Source organism: Phaseolus vulgaris, chromosome 9, assembly GCF_051622355.1.
Source record: "Phaseolus vulgaris cultivar YP4 chromosome 9, ASM5162235v1, whole genome shotgun sequence".
In the NCBI taxonomy this organism is placed as follows: Eukaryota; Viridiplantae; Streptophyta; class Magnoliopsida; order Fabales; family Fabaceae; genus Phaseolus; species Phaseolus vulgaris.
The window spans coordinates 4,077,137-4,097,699 of record NC_143506.1 but is presented as its reverse complement, the minus strand read 5'-3'; the positions used below and the strand labels follow the sequence as shown (position 1 = coordinate 4,097,699).

Genomic DNA, 20,563 nt, shown 5'->3' with positions numbered 1-20,563 from the left:
TTTTTTAACAATATATTCTTTTAAATTATGTAGCAAGAAATTATTCCAAATTACAATATAAACATCAAGTTACTTAGTTATATCATAAAAAAATCTTCACATTCCTTTCTCATTTTCTCTCACTCTTTATAAGTAAGACAAATCATGTTACTTCTATCATTAGATCCCAAAAAAACATAGTAATTGCATAACAATAATTAGTAGCATTTTGAATCAGTAGCATTCCATTTAGTTGTCACAACTAGCCTTAAGAAACCCCCATTAATGTCACTTAGGCCCATTTCTTCAATACATTTATGTAATTCTTTTTTTTTTTTTAATCAGCAATAAAGAATAATATAAATGGGAATACTTGGGGTATTCCAACCCATGTACAAAAAGCCTAGTTCTTAGCCAAAGTTTGTACATAAACAACAATACAAAAAATAAAGCAACAACATAACCCATGTCAATTATATAAGGCACGACATCTCCACAAAGGTATGTTGGTTCCTTGCTCCTCCCCACCAACATCTGAGGTTGAATCACACTCAGCAACATGTGCTCTAATCCAAAATAGAATCCACCATAAAAGAGAAGGGAGATTGTTAACCGTCAATGCATTGATTTCAAACATTCATATACATCAAAACACCAATCAGAATAAGAGAAGTTTGATTTTGGGAATTTATAAGTTACCCATGCCCACCCCTTTACTTGTGCCATAGCAAAAATTTCAATAGGATCTACCACAGCACTATTAAAAATAATCCTATTTCTATGATTCCAGATTCCCCAAATAATGGATATCCACATACATTTCCAAACACAATTACCCACATAACTTAGGTCCATAAAGCCAAACTGTTCAAAATGTTGAGTAGCATTATCACAATGTACAAAAGCTCTACCAACCCACACATCAGTCATACACCACACTTTAGAAGCTACTTTGCATATAAAGAAAAGATGATTTACTGTTTCTAGCTCAATTCCACACATGACACACATTCCCCCACCAGTCTGAATTCCTCTATGTAATAAATTATCATAGGTTGCAATTTTCCCAGTTAGAACACGCCAAGCAAAATAGTGTGCTGATGGGAGAGCTTTTAACCTCCAAAAGAAATCAAAATTAAAGGAAGGAGAGAGTTGAGGCAACAAGGTATTTTGGCACAAAAGAACATTATAAGCAGAGTTAACAGTGAATGAATTTGAGTTATCACCTAGCCACAACCACTCATCATTTCTATAGGCATCTATTTTAACAGTTTTCAATTCATCCATAAAGGTATTTATAATTTCATATTCCCAGGAGAACCACTCTCTTCTCCATTCTATTTGCCATACCCACTGGTTCACATGCCATATCCCAAATTTATCAACAGATCTATCTTTAAGTACAGAGTTTGAATACAGTCTGGGATATCTGTTTTTAAGGGTATCATTCCCTACCCAACAATCTGTCCAAAACAAAATATTACTCCCTGCACCTACCTTCCACTTTCTATGATTATCAAACCAGGAGTCTGAATTACCTCCACAGAACTTCTTGATATCTCTCCACCACCAAGATTCAGTTTTTTTCACAGCACTGACATCCAACCCTCTCCAAGATCCATATTTAGATTCCAGTACCTGTTTCCAAAGTCCTGATTTTTCACACCCAAGTCTCCACTTCCATTTTCCAAGAAGAGCCAAATTAAATAAATTTATATCCTTAATTCCTAGTCCTCCATCTGATTTGGATTGGCATAGGAGATCCCATTTGGCCCAAGCTATTTTCCTTTTGTCACTTCCCCATCCCCATAAAAAATCTCTTTGTATCTTTGTGATTTCCTTCGCAACTACTTTGGGTATTCTGAAGAGAGACAAGTAATATAGGGGAACAAGTAATATAGGGGAACAGCAGAAATTACAGATTTTAGCAGAACAACTCTTCCAGCAAAAGATAAATGTTTTCCTTTCCAAGATGTAAGCTTGCTTTTTATTTTTAAAATCATGTCTTTCCAAAACACTTTCTTCCTATGATTATCACCCACAGGAACCCCGAGATATTTAAAGGGCACATCCATTTGATTACAATTTAAAATTGCAGAATATCTTAGAATTTCAGTGTTTTGTACACCTATACCTGCAATTTTACTCTTTCTAAAATTCACCTTCAACCCAGATACAAGTTCAAAGCATCTCATAGCACATTTAATTGTTGTGATGTTCTTCACATTATCCTCACAGAAAAATATAGTATCATCCGCAAACTGTAACATACTAACCTCAATCTGATCCTTTCCCACTTTAATCCCATCATAGAGTCTTTTTTGTTGGGCCTCTCTCATAACTCCTGCCAATCCTTCAGCCACAATAAGAAATAATAATGGTGCTAAAGGATCACCCTGTCGTAGACCCTTTGTAGGATGGAATTGCTCAGTAGGGCTGCCATTAACAAGTATGGATATAGATGATGACTCTAAGCAGCCCCTGATCCATTTAATCCATGTATTACCAAAACCCATCCTTTGTAGCATATAAAAAAGAAAACTCCATTCCACAGAGTCGTAAGCTTTCTCAAAATCAGCTTTAACCACGATACACTTACTCTTCTTCTTTCTTACCTCCTCAATAACTTCATTCGCTACAATTATACTATCAAGGATGCCCCTTCCTTGTATGAAGGCCGATTGTTTATGATCAATAATGATATGCATGATTTTCTGCAGCCTTCTAGCTAGAATTTTTGCTATGATTTTGTAAAGGCTGCCGGCTAGGGAGATTGGTCTGTAATCCTCTAATCTAACAGGGTTGGCAATTTTAGGAATAATTGTGATGAAAGAGGCATTACATCCTTTTGGCCATCTCCCCCATTTATGAAAACAACATACAACTTTATATAATTCCATACTTATAGTCTCCCAAAATTCTTTAAAGAAACTGAAATTAAAACCATCTGGTCCAGGACATTTGTTACTATCACAATCCCATACAGCTTGTTTCATTTCTTCCATAGAAATTGTCTTTACCAAAGCCTCATTATCCTCACTACTTATGATCGGAAAGGAAACATTATCTAACAACACATGGACATCTCTTGAACCCGTAAATCTTTCCTTGTAAAATCTTAGAACTTCCACCTTTACCCTTGATGGTTCCTCGCACCACTCATTCCCTATAAGCACCCCATTCAATCTGTTTTTATTTGATCTCCACTTTACAATCTTATGAAAAAATTGTGTATTCAAATCCCCTTCTTGCAGCCATTTAATTCTTGATTTCTGCCTATTAAGCATTTCAATTTTTAAGGAAAGATTTTTCAGATCAGCAATTTGAGATTTCCTTCTTTTCCTTTCATCCTCATTTAGACCATCTTGTTCATCTTTTATATCTAGTCTACTGATTGATTGTTCAATATCAATTGATTTTGTATGCAGTGAACCAAACACCTCCTTATTCCAGATGTTAATATTCTTTTTTAAAGATTTCAGTTTTTCCTTCATTTTCCATATTTCATTTCCTTCTAAAGCTTGATTTTCCCAGCCATTCTTAACACAATCTTTAAAACTCCTATCTGTTTGCCACACATTTAAATATCTAAAAGGTTTTGGTCCCCAATCATGTTGAGATTGTTTTACAATTAAAGCACAATGATCAGAGACCGTTCTATTTAAAGCATATTGTTTACACTGTTGCCAGACATCCATTCATTCCAGAGACATTAATGTTCTATCCAATCTTGATTTAGCCTCCCCTTTTGTTCTATACCAAGTGTATCTCCTACCTATCATAGGTATATCAAATAATTCCATATTTTCAATGAACTCATTAAACTCCTTCATATCTTTTTTATATGATCCTAAAGGTTGACATCCTATTCTTTCGTCTTGTTTTCTCACAGCATTAAAGTCACCAAGCATACACCACATTGTAATATTACTCTGTTCTTTAATTCTTAAGAGATCCTCCCACATAATTCTTTTTTCACTTTGACTACACGCAGAATACACATTTACCACAACGACTAATTGATTTTTATCAAGCATTATTCCTTGAACATAAACAAAGCCATTTCCTAAAAAGTGGTGTTCTAATTTAAAAGCACTATCATCCCAAATTGTAAGAATTCCCCCTGCACTGTTTTCTGCATTTTTATGTATCCAGCTTACATCTAATCTCCCCCACATATTTTGGCATACCTCAGATTTTATATTTTCCATTTTAGTTTCTTGCAAGCATGCAAATTGTATAGATTCCTTTGCTATAATATTTTTTATATATGTACGCTTTTGTTGTGAGCCTAATCCTCTACAATTAAAACATAGCATTCTCATTAGACACCATTTTCATTCCCATCTTTTTTGTTCAGATTACTCTGTTGATCTCTATTTTCCATATAATTTAACTGTTTATAACATCCTCCTCATCCCCAGAATAAGAAAACCCCATTTTCTTTGCAAGATCCCATAAATTTACCGCATCCATAGGACTATTTTTCAACCAAAACATCCTATTGCAATTTCTAATTCCAGAATCAGAGATACGATTAGATGTGTGTTTATTTACTAACCTCTTGGATTTTCTCCTCACCCCTATCCGCGATGCTTGAGACGATTGTTTCTGTATTTTACTGGATTCCCCAATGAGTATATTTGACCGTTGAAGCATAGAGTTGGGGTTGATGTTGGTTTGCTTGATGAGGGACATATGATTCCGCATGAAGCCGGAATTGGGGGTGGATATCACATCCATGCTTCCCTGAAATTCTTTAGCGTCCTTTCCTTTTAGCACATTATCTTCCTTTGCCTCCCCCGTTTGTGTGCGCGTCGCTGCCCCACCAATCATGAGTGCTTCGTCTTCCCTCTCATGCCTTCCGCCGCTAGGGTTGATGGTCTCGTACAAGGGCTGTATAACATGAGGATTAAAGTCAATATTTTTTGCTTCTCCTTCACACTGATGAGCAACGCATTTCTGCTTAGGCCATTCTGGGCAGCCAGATTGAACGAGTGGGTTGTCACCTTCGCCCCCTTCCTCCAACATTTGGACTGAATTCGCTCCTTGAGGCCCATTGCGCATTTGTCTGCTATCACCCTGAGTCGTGGATGAGCCGTGCACGTTAGGTATGACGTGGAGGGCATCATTCTGAAGGGTGCACCTGGGCCAAGCATCTAGCCCATTTTGCAAATTTTTCCCATCTACCTGTTCCCCAAACTGGGCTCGTGACTCACTTAGCCCACATTCTTGGGCCGCACTAGGGCTGACTTGGAGCATGTTCGATTGAGAGCGCCTTATGTAGCCGTTACCATGAGACAGAGAGTCAGGGACCACAGTGTCAGAAAAGCAGCTTTTCAGAACGTCTCGAAGAACGGGTGAATCGTACCTATCCTCCGACATCATCTCCGACGAGATTCCGATGTGGTTGAACTCCGACTTCATATTTTGATTCGTAGGCATCAACTTTTCACTCTCACTTGCATTATCATAATTTGATTCGCATTCCTCATCACCAACGAATGATTCAGACCAAGATACTTCATTCTCCTTCCTTTCATTAGATTTATCACAACAAGTTAAATCTTCTTCAATGCGTATTTGATAAATCGTTTCGTTAATCATCATTCGTTTTGAGGTGCGAGCTTCGGCAACGAAGGGGATGGATACGAGGACGCGTGCGTACTGCAGTTCATCAAAATTCTCAGTGGTTTTATCTACTGCAAGGAGATTTCCAATATTGATTACTACGTTTACGAAAACTGACCATTCCCAAAGATGAAACGGTAACCCCCAAACTCTAACCCAAACCCTCCGCTGTGCAACCCGAACTGAATTGTCCCATGGTGTAATTTCATCAAAGATCTCCTCTAGCCATTCCTTGTTTTCCTTAATCAAATCTTCCACACTAGTATCTCCTTCCGGTGTGAGTAGCATAGCGTTATCACCCAGATATCTTAGGCGAATAAAGTTTGCACCATTCATGAAAAAACTGTTTTTAATATCTTCAATATCTGCTGTTTCATTTAGATATCCAACACAGCTTCTCTTCATCCATTCTTTGTCTTCAACCTTTACTTGCATAATTTGCCCCATCCACTTTTCAGAGGAGATTCTTGTGTGTATACCATTTTTTACGGCCTGAGCGTATGATATTTCTCCTTTTCTCCTCCATACTTTCCTCACTCTCGGTTCCACCTTCTTTGATCCATTTTCATCCCTGCGTTTTTGCTGGCCTCTATCAATTTCCACTCTACCCCCTTTATAGCTTCTTCTATATTTTGGTTTGTTCACATGTAGTTTCATGTTTCCGATCCATATGTTATCCAGTTGATATTCAAGCTTATCTGAATCAGAGATTCCAATAAATCTTACAAACCCAAATCTGTGCCCATATTTATTTGTTCTTCGAGGTATAAAGACCTCCTGCACTTTGCCCCATCTACGAAAAATTTTCCACATCTCATACTCCCCGAAGTTTGTAGGAAAATGGGAGAAGAAGAATGATACAGGATACGATGCCATATGGGTTATGGAGTCTTTACAAGAGCTGAATTATTTTGGTTGCAGACAAGGGTGCTCTCCGGCATTGGAACTCAAAAAGAAGCATTTATGTAATTCTTTCTCTTAACCTCTCCCTTTTCAATATCTTCACATACTTAACACTTTCTCTAATTTTACGACAAATATCATCACTCAATACCTCCAACCCTTACCCTTCTTGAACTATAAGATTCAAGATATGTGCATAAAACCTCATGAAAATATTAACTTCTACATAACAAAACATTATACAAACTAAAAATTTCTTTGAAAATTTTCACCATGTTATCATTAGAAGAGACATAATCCATGTTATCATTAGAAGAGACATAATCCAATGTAAGAGAAAATATTATTCTTTTCTATTCTTAATTCTTAAGTATTTATGACAACTTTTCTAATAGTTTTAACCCAATGGGTAAATTATACAAGTGACATATGTTGAAAGTAACTTACTATTTAATTTCCAATTATGATAAACAAAATGAGCATTCACTAGCAAGTAGTTACAATTTTATATATATATATTACAAGTTAAACATACTTTTTCACAAGTTAGATACACATCCTTTTAGCTTTATTTTTTCACTTAGATACACGACGTAAATAGTTAAAATGATTCTAGTAGTTGGTTTAAAATTATGATTAAAACTTCAATTATCTTTGGAATCTCCCATACTCTATATAGCTAAATAAAATGTCATGCTTAATAATACATCTAGTATGTGCATCTTGTAAACTTAGGAGTTAACTTTCCATTGCTTCCTCAAGTTATATTTATTATCCAACATAACTCCCACATCATGGTACTTAGTTGAAATACTAAACTCTAGAAAAGAGATCTTGAGTAGAGCTTTTTAAAATGCTTTAAAAACTCTTCACAATACGATGATGATCATATGAAATTGGAATTATCATTTAATGGTTAGAAATGTTTCAAAAGGATTTTTGCAAAAAGTTTGAAAAAGATAGTCGATGACAAGTATAAGAGAAATAGACGAGACAATGCAACACCTAGAATTTTATATTGGTTGACCCTAACATTGATTTGTGTTTGATTCTCCTTCACAACTTGTAAAAGGTACAACTAATTAAATCTCGATTAAAATTATTATCATTCCTAGCTTACACTAAGTATACAAAATCATTCCTAGCTATGCTCTTTATATCCCTTAAGATAAAAATCAAGTATTATATTACCATCATCATTGGTATTCTTTTGACAAAACCATATTGATTGATGGAGACTAGACGATTCATGATTGATGGTCTATCCATGTATCAAATAATTTATACCTTAATATTATAAAATACACTACATTTAGAAATATGTTGTCTTAAATGATTGACCCTAAAGTTCATATACATGTACACAAATTTTCATAATCATTACATTTACACATCTCCACCCCTTAGTTAGACAGATATTTTCAAAATGCATAATTCCACATTTGAGAAGTAATGGTCTTGGTTTTCTTAACCTCAACATTTTTTTTCATCCAGATTACTATTACTAGGCATAACAAAACTACACAATTAACAAATGTGTGGTGGGTAACTTTTGTGTTAGTAATACATAATAGAATTCTAATGGCTTATGTAGCTTGTGCTTTAAGATTATAAACATGTTTGATTTCAATAGTATATATCAAAGTCAAACAACTAAGAAAATCAACACACAACAAAATAAACACTTATATATAAACTCATAACATGTATTTAAAATATGAGTACAAGGAGAGTCATATTAAAGGGTGTTTGACTTGAAGACATCAAAGAGGACATAATGACAAGGTTGCTAAGATAAATTACTTGACCACACACCAAGTGAGATTGCGATTCATGATAAGGATTTGGATGGAGGAGGTAATGTAGTAGGGATGATAATGAGATTTCATTAATATCTTAGTAAAAAAAGATAATTAAGAAAAAAGAGAAGTGGTATGGAGAAGAAGAAACTCTTTGTGCATGTGCAACTTAAGAAGAAAAGAGAAAAATGAAATTAGAAACGAGAGTTTCTATTTTTGATATAATTGAAATATTTATAATATATATTTAAGTTTGAACGGGTTATCAAGTTAAATAGATCAGCTAAAAAATTATTTATATTATTTAGGTTGTCTTTTTTAAAGATGTAATAAATTTTGTTTATACATTACTCTGATCAATTTCTTAGTTAAGTCTATTTTGATGATCCTTAATTTAGATAAATTGTATGTAATATATAATAATGAAAACTCATAAAAAAAACAAACTTAATTGTATATTAAACTCAATTGTCTATCAATATAAAAAAAAGAAAAATTATCTTTTAACTACCAAGTTTTTATAAACAATATTATGAGAATTTCACTTTAATAATAAAATATCATAAGTTAACAAGTATAGCAATCAACACTAAATATTATTTAAATTTTAAACTAATGGTATATAATAGGTTGATTGTGAAAATATTATAGCTCAAAAAATTATACTGTTAACTTTTTTTAGTGATATGGATAAGTCTTTATCTATTAATATACATCCATTTTATTTCATTGATCCATGTGTTGCTTAATAAATTAATAATGTATATCTTTATATTTTACTTATTTATATTATTTGGAGTGAGTCAAAGTTGAATGTACAAGTCTCCTTCATAACTAATTAATAACTAATAGCACAATAATGTTGTGACTAAAGGTTTAACATTAACTTAGTCATCTGACTATTACACTAACTACTACAAATAAAACATAAATGTTTTTATAAAAATTAACAAAATTAATGCATATATTAATTTATAATTGAATAATAATATATTAAAGACTTGTATTATCATTGACTATTTAACATTTCACATATATAATTTTTTATGTAAAAGGCTATCCTAAATAGCTTACCTCATCTCAAATAAATACATTGGAACACTGATCCTAAAATTGGTGGATCCCACTCAAAGAATAAGTCTACAGATTGTTTTTCCTCCAATAGTGCATGCATTTACAATGAATTTGACAACACAGTAGTCTTTTAGTTTTTTTGTTTTCGTCAACTAGTCTTCGATATATTTCCTTTATATTTTTATTTTTTATTATACATTAAAATTATTTTAATATTAAATAAAAAATAATAATTGAAAAATTATAATAAATAACTATTTAAAATATTTTTTTTTAGTTTTTAATGAACCTTAAAAAGTCATATCCGAATCATCTTTACAACCGATTATATTTTCTTAAAAGAAATCAATTTGATGTTAAGTTTTGGGTTAAAGAAATGGATAAAGATAAATCACTACAAGAAAATCATGAAATAGAAATCAATTTTAAAGACTAAAAATAATTAGTTGTTATAGTGACTAAATTAGAGACAATTTTAGGGACTAAATAAATTTTGATTTCTAAATTAATTTTTATTATTGTTAAATGATTTTTAAATTGGTATCTAATTTAGAATCCAAATAATTGGTAGTTAAAACATTGGTAGCTAATTAGATACCAATTTATAAACTATTTTACAATAATAGAAACTAATTTAGAAACCAATATTTCTTTTAGTTTCTAAAATGGTCTCTAATTTAGTTACTATTACAACTAATTATTTTGGTATCTAAATATTAGTTTCTATTTGATGATTTTCTTGTAATGAATCTTCAAGTGAAGAAAAATAACATGTCTAAATTTTCAGGAGATCAGACGACTTCTTAAAGTTTGAGTAAAGATAAATGAAAAAACCTTCAAAGTAGTTAAAAAATTAATGGTGCGTGATTATCTCTAATTTTTTGTTACGCTGGGTCAATAAGGTTGGATTATTAGCATTCAGGCTTTGTTTGGATTGAGGAAGGGATTTGTGAGGAGGGGAGGGAGTGGATTAGTGAGGATTGAAGAAGATGTGTGAGGATATGTGAGGTTGTTTGGATTGAGGGATGATGGAGTGAATTTGTGAAGATGGTTTATTGTAAGTTAACAAAATTATCTTTCTTATTAAAAAATATTTAAATAATGAATTATGATTTTTTTTTGTAGGTTTGAATTAATTAAATATTTTTAATATATAATATCCATAATTATTTATATTTTTGTACCGTCCCGTCCTCGGACGTTGACCAAAGTCAAAGTCAAAAGTCAACATATGGTGGACCCCCTCAAGTGACCCAAGGAAGAAAGTCAACGAATTGACCACTTGAGGCGTCGCCAAGGTAGGGCGTTGCCAAGGAGTAGGCATCGCCAGATAAAGGCATCGCCAAGTGTAGGCGTCGCCAAGACGAGGCGTCGCCAAGTTAAGGCATCGACGGTATCACCCCCCGATACCCATGGGTAGGAAAGACCGTGGAGGGGGCGACACCGCGAGAAACCTCAGTACCTCTGGACAGTAATAAAGAGAAGAGAAAGGTGGCCTCAAGGCCATAGTTCTAGTACTAGTAGGGGGTAACCTGACTCACGAAGCACCCACGCCACCGCTGGGAGACCCTGGGACAGATACGACCCATGAGAGGGTCACGCCTAGGGGAGAACCACGTGCATGGTACGAGAGAAAGGTATATACGCTCCCAGGACAACTGATTAGAGGCTGGGGTGCATGAGTTGGCACCCAGAAAATCACCCCCTGCGCAAATGCACTACAAGAAGGGGGGACTTACACGATGGATTATCCCTAAGTTGGGTTACGACGTTGTAAGGCCCTCCACGAAACGTAACGATCAAGTCAGAAGAACACGTGGCAATAAACACTGAAAACATCAAGGCTTTCCTAAAAGTTCGCTAAGGTACGCGTTAATTCAGTTAAGATTCGAACGTTTCAAGGGATATTTTTATACGCTTTCAATGCGCTTTAACGCGCTTTAAATGCGAGAGGTGTATAAAAAGGAGTCTTGGGACGTTTGAAAAGGGATCAAAGTTTTAACCTAATTCTGACAGTTACACAGAGTCACACAAAACCCTAGTTGTTTCACGGCGCACCCACTGTGCGCACAGACAATTAGGGCAACACAACATTAGTTACTCAGTATTTTCGACCACCTTCAGAGCATTCAGTCACGGTGTTCGATACGGAGGTGCGTCACCTTTGATGTTTCTCGCTAGCTGACTTGATCGTCGGAGTGCAAATGGCCGCGAGGGCGCCCCTTTGTTCACTTCTTTTCAGGTACTCACAAACGGAGCAGAACGGAGGTGCCCTAGCTCGTGAGGACAAGCCACGCATAAAGACGACCCAGATCAACCGGCGGGAACAATTTTTAATAAAAAATTAAAAAATATAATATAAAATATTTTGGTGTTAAATTGAAATAAATTTATTAAATACATTAAAATTTATGAAAATAATATTCATTTGTTAATTTATATAACTATATATATTGTTGATATTATAATTTTATTTTATTATTTATAATTATATGTTGTTATTAATAGTATAATTAAATATTTTTTAAATTATAAATAATAAATAAATTTATGGAATATTTAATTTTATATATTAAAATAAAATGCATGCACAAGGGTATTTTGGTAAAATGTAATAATCCTACTAAATCCCCACAAATCTCTTCATTTTGTGAAGAAAGAAAAAAATCCTCCACCCTCTGCCTCCATCCTCTCCCCCACTCTCAAAACCATGGAAACAAACACAAAAAAACACTCCCTCCCTCCTCCCCCCTCCCTCCTCCCACTTGGAAACAAACACACCCTCAATGTTTTTCTTTGTTCCTTTTGAAAGAGAATATTTTTTTTATTAAATTTCAGAAATATTCTGAGAGTTTATTTATTTATTTTTTTCTTGAGTTTCATGTGTTGTCCAAAAATGAGTTTTATAAAAAAATATTATTGTGTATAAGTAGAGTATAGTAACAACATAAATGGTATTTAGTGAGAAAAAGAGGGTTTTTCTTTAAAGCATTAATTTAGGAAATCATTAAGAAATTTTCATCAAAAGTTTCCCTATTCAAAGTTTCTTGAAAGATGAAAATGGACTTCAAAGGGGCACCGACCCCTTTTCCCTTTGTCTCCGAAATGAATTGATGCATGAGTTTGGGCAATGTCCTACATTCATTCATTGCACATGCATCACTTTTTCTTTCCAACATCATGAAAACGGAAAACAAAACTATGCATTGCTCACATTGTTTCTTCACTGCACGAAATGCTGACGAAATCACAAGATTTTCATATTATAATTCTCCTCTAATGTATGAAATTAAAAAATGTCTCAATTTCTTTTGTGCGTCACACAAGCATAAAGCAACCACGTTTAGCACAAAGCTCAATAAAATTAATATACGTTCTGACCTATTTCCGTCATACTATATACATCAGCTGTACATGTACTACACGAATTCTGTAAAAAAAAAAAACTAATTTCTATATTGATTAAACTCATAATTATTTTGGCATATTTTTTTGGTTACATTATGTGTATGAACATAAGTGGCCAAGTCAAGTCTTGACTAGTTTAAGAGGTTAAGATCGAAGGAGCCATTTATCATATAACAGTACAATTTCAAAACCAAAATATGCACAAAGTCTTCACATGCTGTGTGTGAATGTTGAGTGACGCAGAGGCTGACTCTTCTTATTGTATTGGTCCCAGATGCTCTTTACCGTGAGGTTTAATTTGGAAAATGGGGACTTAATCTTTCATTTCACAGACCAGAATTTCTGCCAGTTTGCAACAACAATTTCTGGTCACTGGACACACGTGGAAAACAAACAAGCCCTAACCAATTAGTACACAAGTCAAGTGGATTAGGGAATCATTCCCATTGAGTAACCTCTTTACAAGCACAAAATCAAAACTTGGGAGACAGCAATATTACAGACAAAGAAAAAGTCAAGAAGCAGTATTCTTCTTCCTTTTATCCTTTTTTAGTTTGCTAATTAAATTTATTTCCCTCAGCCCTATCTTTTCAACTTCTCCTCACTTTCCTGGAAACCCTCCCCTTACTTTTATCATAACTCCCCTACTTTGTCAACTTCATTTTTCAATCACATAAACTTCATTTTTCAATCGCAAAGACTTGTTCCGTTGTTGGCACAGTTTTAGCATCATCACTTTGTCTCACTCATGGGAAACTGTCTTCGAAAGCAAGATGATGGTAACAAAACTCAGTACAAGATTCCCACCATCAATAAGCCTCACCAAGGTACACATACGATCATGATCCGGTATATACAAATTGTGTGGGTTTGTGTGTGTAGCTATATAGTTTCTCTTCACCCTTTTGTTTTTTCCAGTATCATAGGTGAAATATAGGATTATTAGTGTGGATTGATGTTGAAACCCACATTAGAAATGAAAGCATTAAGTGATTTAATGCAGGAAGATTAGAGAAAAAGGAAACCACGGAAGGAAGAAATGAAGAAGAGGTGAGAAAACTTATAAACTACACATTGGATGAGTTGAAAAGCACAACAAGAAACTTCAGACCAGACACAGTCTTAGGTGAAGGTGGTTTTGGACGAGTTTTCAAAGGGTGGATTGATAAGAACACGTTCAAACCCTCGAGAGTTGGTGTTGGAATTCCAGTTGCGGTGAAGAAATCTAACCCCGATAGCCTTCAGGGTCTACAAGAATGGAAGGTATGTTCCCTTCTGATTCTTCAAGATTCTTGTCACAGTAATTTCATTTCGTGTTTGTGGTTGCACGCCAAAAGCATAAAGTCTTTTTGCTTTTCATGATCGTGTGTCGATAAGTGATAAGTTATGCGTTTTTAACTTACTGCAACTTCCATTACATGATTTGAATCTATATCAACGTTATTCCTTGATGAATGCTGAGTTAACGTATATAACCGATTCATAACCCACCTCAAACTGAGATTATTTAATTTGGGTGACTTCTATTGTGTCTCCACTTTGTTCCAAAAGTTCGTATTGGACAAAAATTGCCGGTTGGCTTGCCTCCTCGATCGTTAATCTATCACCTTTGAAGAAATTTGAGCAGTTGGCGTGAGATTGAATATTACATTCTTGTTATTGTATAAAAAAAAATGGGTAGAAAACTTGAGAAAAATTAAGAGAGAATCTTGGGAGCAGCTTTCATGTGAACAAAATCTCATACCTAAAGGGTTGGGTATAAACAAAGTTATGCTTTGGTGATGCGATGAATTAAATTTTAATTTCTGTTAAAAAAGTGTTTATATTTAGTGTTTGAGTGTGTTTAAATTAAGAAAAATCGCAGGCATAGTTAATATCAAAAGATATCTTAAAAAAATAATAAAGCTTATCTCGAAGTTGTTTGGATTTTAGCTAAATCTTTCCATTGTAAGAATTGGTCCATGTGTAATAACTAGGACTCCGAATGTGTATATTTTCTTTTACAAGTGTCGGTGTCAAGAATCACGACCCCATATATAAAACTAAGGGCTCACTACGGGCTGCACTATTTTACTACATGCCAAAGAAAACATTAATGTTGAAATTTTCCTAAAAATGCACCAGTTTTCCTAAAACATTAATGTTCAGTTTTTCATAGTTTTAATGAACGTTGATTTTGTAATCCAATAGTGATATTTATAATATTTGGATGCAGAGTGAAGTGCAGTTTTTGGGGAAGCTCTCTCATCCAAACCTAGTTAAACTAATTGGCTACTGCTGGGAGGATAATCAATTCCTGCTGGTATACGAATACATGCAAAAGGGAAGTCTTGAAAGCCACCTGTTCAGAAGTAAGAAATAACACTAAAACATAAACTGTTTGTTTAAATTACTCATCGATGATGATGTTGTTGCAATGTTGCACTTGCAGGAGGTCCAGAACCACTCTCATGGGATATAAGGCTGAAGATAGCAATAGGAGCAGCCAGAGGACTAGCTTTCTTGCATACATCAGAGAAGTCTGTCATCTATCGAGACTTCAAATCCTCCAACATTTTGCTTGATGGGGTGTGTATCTCTCTCCTTATTCAGTCAATAATCACACCCTTTTTCCTCTTTCTCACATCAAATTACTATTTATATTTTTTTCTTCTCTTCCACGCCAATGAGTTAGTTATAAGTGCACTCACTGGTGGCAAAATCCATCATTAACTTAACCTGGTCACATTGTTCTGCTGCGACCATCCATTAGGATTTCAATGCCAAGCTATCAGATTTCGGACTGGCAAAGCTTGGCCCAGTCAACGGTAGATCCCACGTAACCACGCGGGTCATGGGCACCTATGGTTATGCAGCACCTGAATACGTCGCCACAGGTATACCCACTTCAAATAAAATAGTAGTTTTAGATGTTACTCTGTTTCTAAACATGGCATTTGAGAGAGATATGCTAAGGAAAAATGTAAAAATGATAATTTGTTGATGCGAAAATTGCAGGGCACCTGTATGTTAAAAGCGATGTGTACGGATTCGGCGTTGTTCTGCTTGAAATACTAACGGGCAGAGCAGCTCTGGACACAAGCCAACCCTTGGATATGCAGAATTTGGTGCAGTGCAGTATGTCATCTCTGGATGACAAAAAGAGACTGAAAAGGATAATGGACCAAAAAATGGAGGACCAATATTCACTTAGAGCTGCATCTCACGTAGCCCAACTTATCCTCAAATGTTTAGAATCTGACCACAGAAAACGACCCTCCATGGTGGAGGTTTTGGCAACCTTAGAAAAAGCACAAACTATGAAGTACAAACCCAAAGGGAATAAAGCCTCTGCAATTCGTCAAACATCAGAGGTGCATCACTCAAATAACCCACGTCGGTCACCACCACCGCTTCACTACAACAACGATTAGGTTACCAACTCATTCTCCTTCTCACCAACATACACTCTTCCCACCTTTATCCTTTCTAAGCACTTCTATTCATAATGAATTTCGAATCTTGTACCTCTACAATTTTACATTTCACTATATCAGTTATAAAAACTACTACTTTTATTTATTTTTTAATCCCTTTTAGTTCTTGCAAATTTACACTGCACTAAAACAAATTAAAACTTTAGAGATTAAAACAAGTATTGAGGCTAGCTGAGATGTGAAATATACTTAACATAAAATTTTTTATAATTTGATAGTCAAATCCAAAGTTTTTTTTTTACAAGCTCGTGACCTAATACCCACAAAACTCTCCTCCTGCCAAGTTTAATAGTGTATCTAGTCACAACCTTTTGTGCAAGATTTTTAGAACAATTATTTTTAAATAAATAATCTTAATATGCATAAAAAGTTTATGATTAAATCACAGTATAGTTTTTGTTTACACTACTTATCCTGTATGATGAAATTATCAGTAAAATTACACGGTCTGTTTTTATCTTATGGTTAATTACTAATTAACCGAATTTGGTTTAACATTTTCATACATTGTTGAAACTTTTAAAGAAAATCCAGTGTTTCGATTAAATGTGAAGTTTAAAATTACATAATGTTTAGTGCAACTTATTCAAATTTAATTAAAAATGACGAAAATGTTTAAATTTGTTGATAATACTCGAAAATGTTTTGATTATTTTAACTTAATAAATAATAAATTCATCTTTCATCATTTAGGTTTAAAATCAAAGTCAAATAATTTATTTGGTTTTCTTTTATACGTTTGATATTTTTATAAAAAAATGTGTTTAATGTTCCAGGAGTTTCTGGATTATACGAATGACGAATGGGAATTAGCAAATTTATTACGGTGCTGATTGAAGCAATGGAAGTGCATGAAGAAATTTAAATTTGACTTCGTTTTAATATTAGGCCCAACAAAACCAGAAAAAACTTAGACAATTTCTTCTTGCACCATATTAATTCTAACCTGCACTCTATATTTTTCTAAATTTCTAAAATTATCCTTATTCTGAATTTAAAAATTCAGAATAATAAATATAATTCAAAAATAAAAAATACATTCCAGATGAAAAAATCCACGAACACAAAATTAAAAATACATTCCGAATAAAAATTTCTAAAATTCAAAAATATGTATATCTGAAATATTTTCGAATAAAAGGTTTCAAAAGTATTTTTTATTTATACAATTTTTTTATTAAAGGTTATTTTTGTTACTTTAAGAATAATTTTGTCATTTTCAATAATAACAGGTTGACTGATTGATATGGTGACCATTTTCCAAAAACCTAATAAGAAGATCCAAACATGTTTAAAATAGGTTTCTTCTTCCTTCACTCCACAATTTAAAAAAGTTATCATTTTATTATTCTTTAAAGTGACTTTCATACACTATCCATCTTGAAAATTTTCTTCAAAATGCTTTTTGAAATTTCTGAAATTTACAGAATAAGATTTCCATAACACAGAATGAGAATTCTGAAATACAATTTCTAGAACACATTAAAGACATTTCACAACAAGTTTTTTTTCTTTTCTGAAAGAAGATCTCTAAACAAGTTTTACAGAATGTATATAATATATTTCGGAGTAAGTTTTTCAGAAAATGAATTTTTTTCTTCACAAAAGCAGGTTCCTTCTAAATGTCACTTTCTCTTACGTTCCATGTCAGTGTTCCATTATACATAAGAAGGTTCTTTTGTGTGTGTGAACTTCAAATCTGTCAACATAATAATATTACTTGTCAGCTTTCCCAGAGTCGTATTCACATTGCTTCAGTTTCCTTTGTTTGGATAGTTGGTTGGTGAACTTTCCCATGTGTTCATACTAGTGCAAACTTTGAAGGTGATCCAAAACAAACTTGGAAAGACCCTATTTGCATTCAAAAACAAAACTTTGAATTGCTTATATATTAGTTTCTATTATTATTAAATGAAATTCGTATTTAAAGTTGAATGCAGGTTAAGACTCCAACCCAAGTCCTTTCATTGATCAGAGAAGTATTAACCATTTGACTAGACAAGTTATTTGGTCATATTATCATTTTTATTATACTTATTATTATTAATACAATTTATACATATTAATATAATTATTAATAATAATAATAAAATAAATTATATTCATATTATTAATACTAGTGGGCACACAGGCGCTCTCGCGCCTGTGTATCCGCATTTTTTATTTTTTTATTTTTATATAATTAAATACAAAATTTAATCAAATTAAATAATATGTTATTATTTTTGTTAATTTTTTATTACTTATATTTATATTTATATTTAATTAAATATGTTTAAAACAATGTGATTCTTAACTAAAGAAATTGAAGTTATTAATTTAATTATAAAAGAAACTAAACATCTTTATATAAAAAAATAAAATAAAATGTATACATTAGAAAAATAGGAAAAGCAAAATAAGATAAATAAAAGAGATGAAATAAATTAGCAATACACAATTTCAGAATCTCAACATTAGGATTTTTGAAGCATTGAGGAGACGGAAGACCTGGAAGTGGCGGTGATGAAATGTGAAGAAGAACAACAATAGAGTTTCATAATCTCAAAATTAGGATTTTGGAGACATTAACATGTTTTTATATTATTTCTCTCTCAGTTTTCTTATATATCACTCTTTTGCCTAAAAAAAAAGTAACCGTCCATAAATCCACATTTCACCCCTCTCTCTCCACTCTTCCCTAATAAAAGGCACCAATCTCTCCACTTTCCTGCCGAACACATAAAATAAAATTTTAAAATTAAAAATATGCTTATTTAATAAAGAAGAATATCAATTTAAAATAGAAAAGTAATCAATCTCTCCACTATCCTACCAGTTAGGTGATAACAAAAAAATGAAATTAACGTATCAATCTCTCCATTAACTGAGAACAAATAAAATATTTTACTTCCAAATGATACTCACAAAAAAAGTGGATTTTTAAGAATAAAAGATTTTCATCTATGACATCAAAATATATTAATTTTAAAACATTAATAATCAATACCTTTTTAACACCACCTTAATAATCAACACCATTTTCTATAAAATCTCAAACTAACAGCGAATAAAAAAAATTAAAAAAACAAATAATAAACTTGTATCTATTGATTTTTTTTTGGTTAAATTCTTTTTGTTTTAAAAAAAATTAAAATCTACTAACCGTTTCTGTTATTATACAACAATTAAGTATACACATTTTTATATTACAAAAATATTGAACAAAAACAATTTAAAAAATGAATGATCCCACTAAAACTCAGATCAACTCAAAGATAATGGTATTTTTAAAAAGGTTGGTATAGTTGGTGGAGAGGAGAGAGACGTAAATAATAAATTATTATAAAAGAACGAACAAAAAAAATAAAAAGGGAAGAGGAGAGAGAGGCGTAAATAATAAATTATTATAGAAGAACCAACAGAAAGAAAAAAAAGATAGAAAGGGAAGAGAGGAGAGAGAGCACCTTTCAACATAAAAAATATAAAAATAACTACAACTATTCATTATTTAAAATAAATTACTAATCCTAATCAATTCAAGAAAGTCATTACAAAAGGGTTACCTCCATATGGTCTATATGGTACCCCAAGGACTATATCCTACAAAAGAGGCAGAGTTCTTCTCGAATTTGATCAATTGCTTCAATAACCTAAATTCAAACATAGCAAGACAACCACCAATTCATTATATGAACATTTGGAATGTTGTTGCGGTGGGCTGCACACGGAAAATAATTATTGGTGTGATCAGATATCCAACTTCAACTCCCATTACCCTTGTTACAATCTCCATATCAGGTTTTGTGTTTTCTTTAGCAGCAATACTTGCACCACTAAAATCATGTCCCACAAACCACATCTTGAAGGAAGCACTTTTCACCTCTCCTGTACATGTAGGCCATTCTTCATGAAGCAACCAAGGCTGAATATATCAGGAAAATTCAAAACAAACCTCTCACAAATACAAAGATAAAACTGTTATGACAGATACGAATCCCTAACTGCAAGTATTTTTTGGATTTGCAAACAATGTCTTAAAATCTCACCACACCAAAAATAGAAAACAAATAAAAGCTATAATTAAATAAAAAAAACTATAATTCATGGATTTATTTATGCAGAAGCAAACACACACTTATCTGAGTCGAGTTTAATAAGCCTTAGCAAGTCCAGCCTGCACAGGTCATGATGTATTAAACACACGAACTGTAATAAAAAGTTTCATTAGTCTTCATCTTGACTTTGGAGTAAAATTAATCGAGAAATTGAAGGCAAAACCTTGTTAATCACAATGCAAAACGAACTTGCAAC

The 20,563-nt window shown here is 32.9% G+C and overlaps 2 protein-coding genes across 2 annotated transcripts; one reads left to right on the top strand and one right to left on the bottom strand.

Moving 5' to 3' along the window:
• Positions 1-183: 183 nt before the first annotated feature.
• LOC137821797 (uncharacterized) lies at positions 184-6,582 on the bottom strand. Its single transcript, XM_068626551.2, has 2 exons — positions 4,541-6,582; positions 184-545 (listed from the first exon to the last, which is right to left on the bottom strand). Exons 1-2 carry the CDS (start codon positions 6,484-6,486, stop codon positions 449-451), a joined length of 2,043 nt encoding a protein of 680 aa, XP_068482652.2. The 5' UTR covers positions 6,487-6,582; the 3' UTR covers positions 184-448.
• Positions 6,583-12,962: 6,380 nt separating this feature from the next.
• LOC137821798 (putative serine/threonine-protein kinase PIX13) lies at positions 12,963-16,355 on the top strand. Its single transcript, XM_068626553.2, has 6 exons — positions 12,963-13,621; positions 13,798-14,057; positions 15,010-15,145; positions 15,226-15,362; positions 15,547-15,670; positions 15,792-16,355. Exons 1-6 carry the CDS (start codon positions 13,543-13,545, stop codon positions 16,205-16,207), a joined length of 1,152 nt encoding a protein of 383 aa, XP_068482654.1. The 5' UTR covers positions 12,963-13,542; the 3' UTR covers positions 16,208-16,355.
• Positions 16,356-20,563: the final 4,208 nt, after the last annotated feature.

Excerpts from the sequence above, each read along its gene's own strand:
- LOC137821797 (XM_068626551.2), bottom strand. The coding sequence starts at position 6,486 with ATGGCATCGTATCCTGTATCATTCTTCTTCTCCCATTTTCCTACAAAC. Across the intron at positions 546-4,540 it reads GTGAGGAGAAAATCCAAGAG|AGCACATGTTGCTGAGTGTG; the intron begins GTTAGTAAATAA and ends ATTTTGGATTAG.
- LOC137821798 (XM_068626553.2), top strand. The coding sequence starts at position 13,543 with ATGGGAAACTGTCTTCGAAAGCAAGATGATGGTAACAAAACTCAGTAC. Across the intron at positions 14,058-15,009 it reads AGGGTCTACAAGAATGGAAG|AGTGAAGTGCAGTTTTTGGG; the intron begins GTATGTTCCCTT and ends ATTTGGATGCAG. Across the intron at positions 15,671-15,791 it reads ACCTGAATACGTCGCCACAG|GGCACCTGTATGTTAAAAGC; the intron begins GTATACCCACTT and ends CGAAAATTGCAG.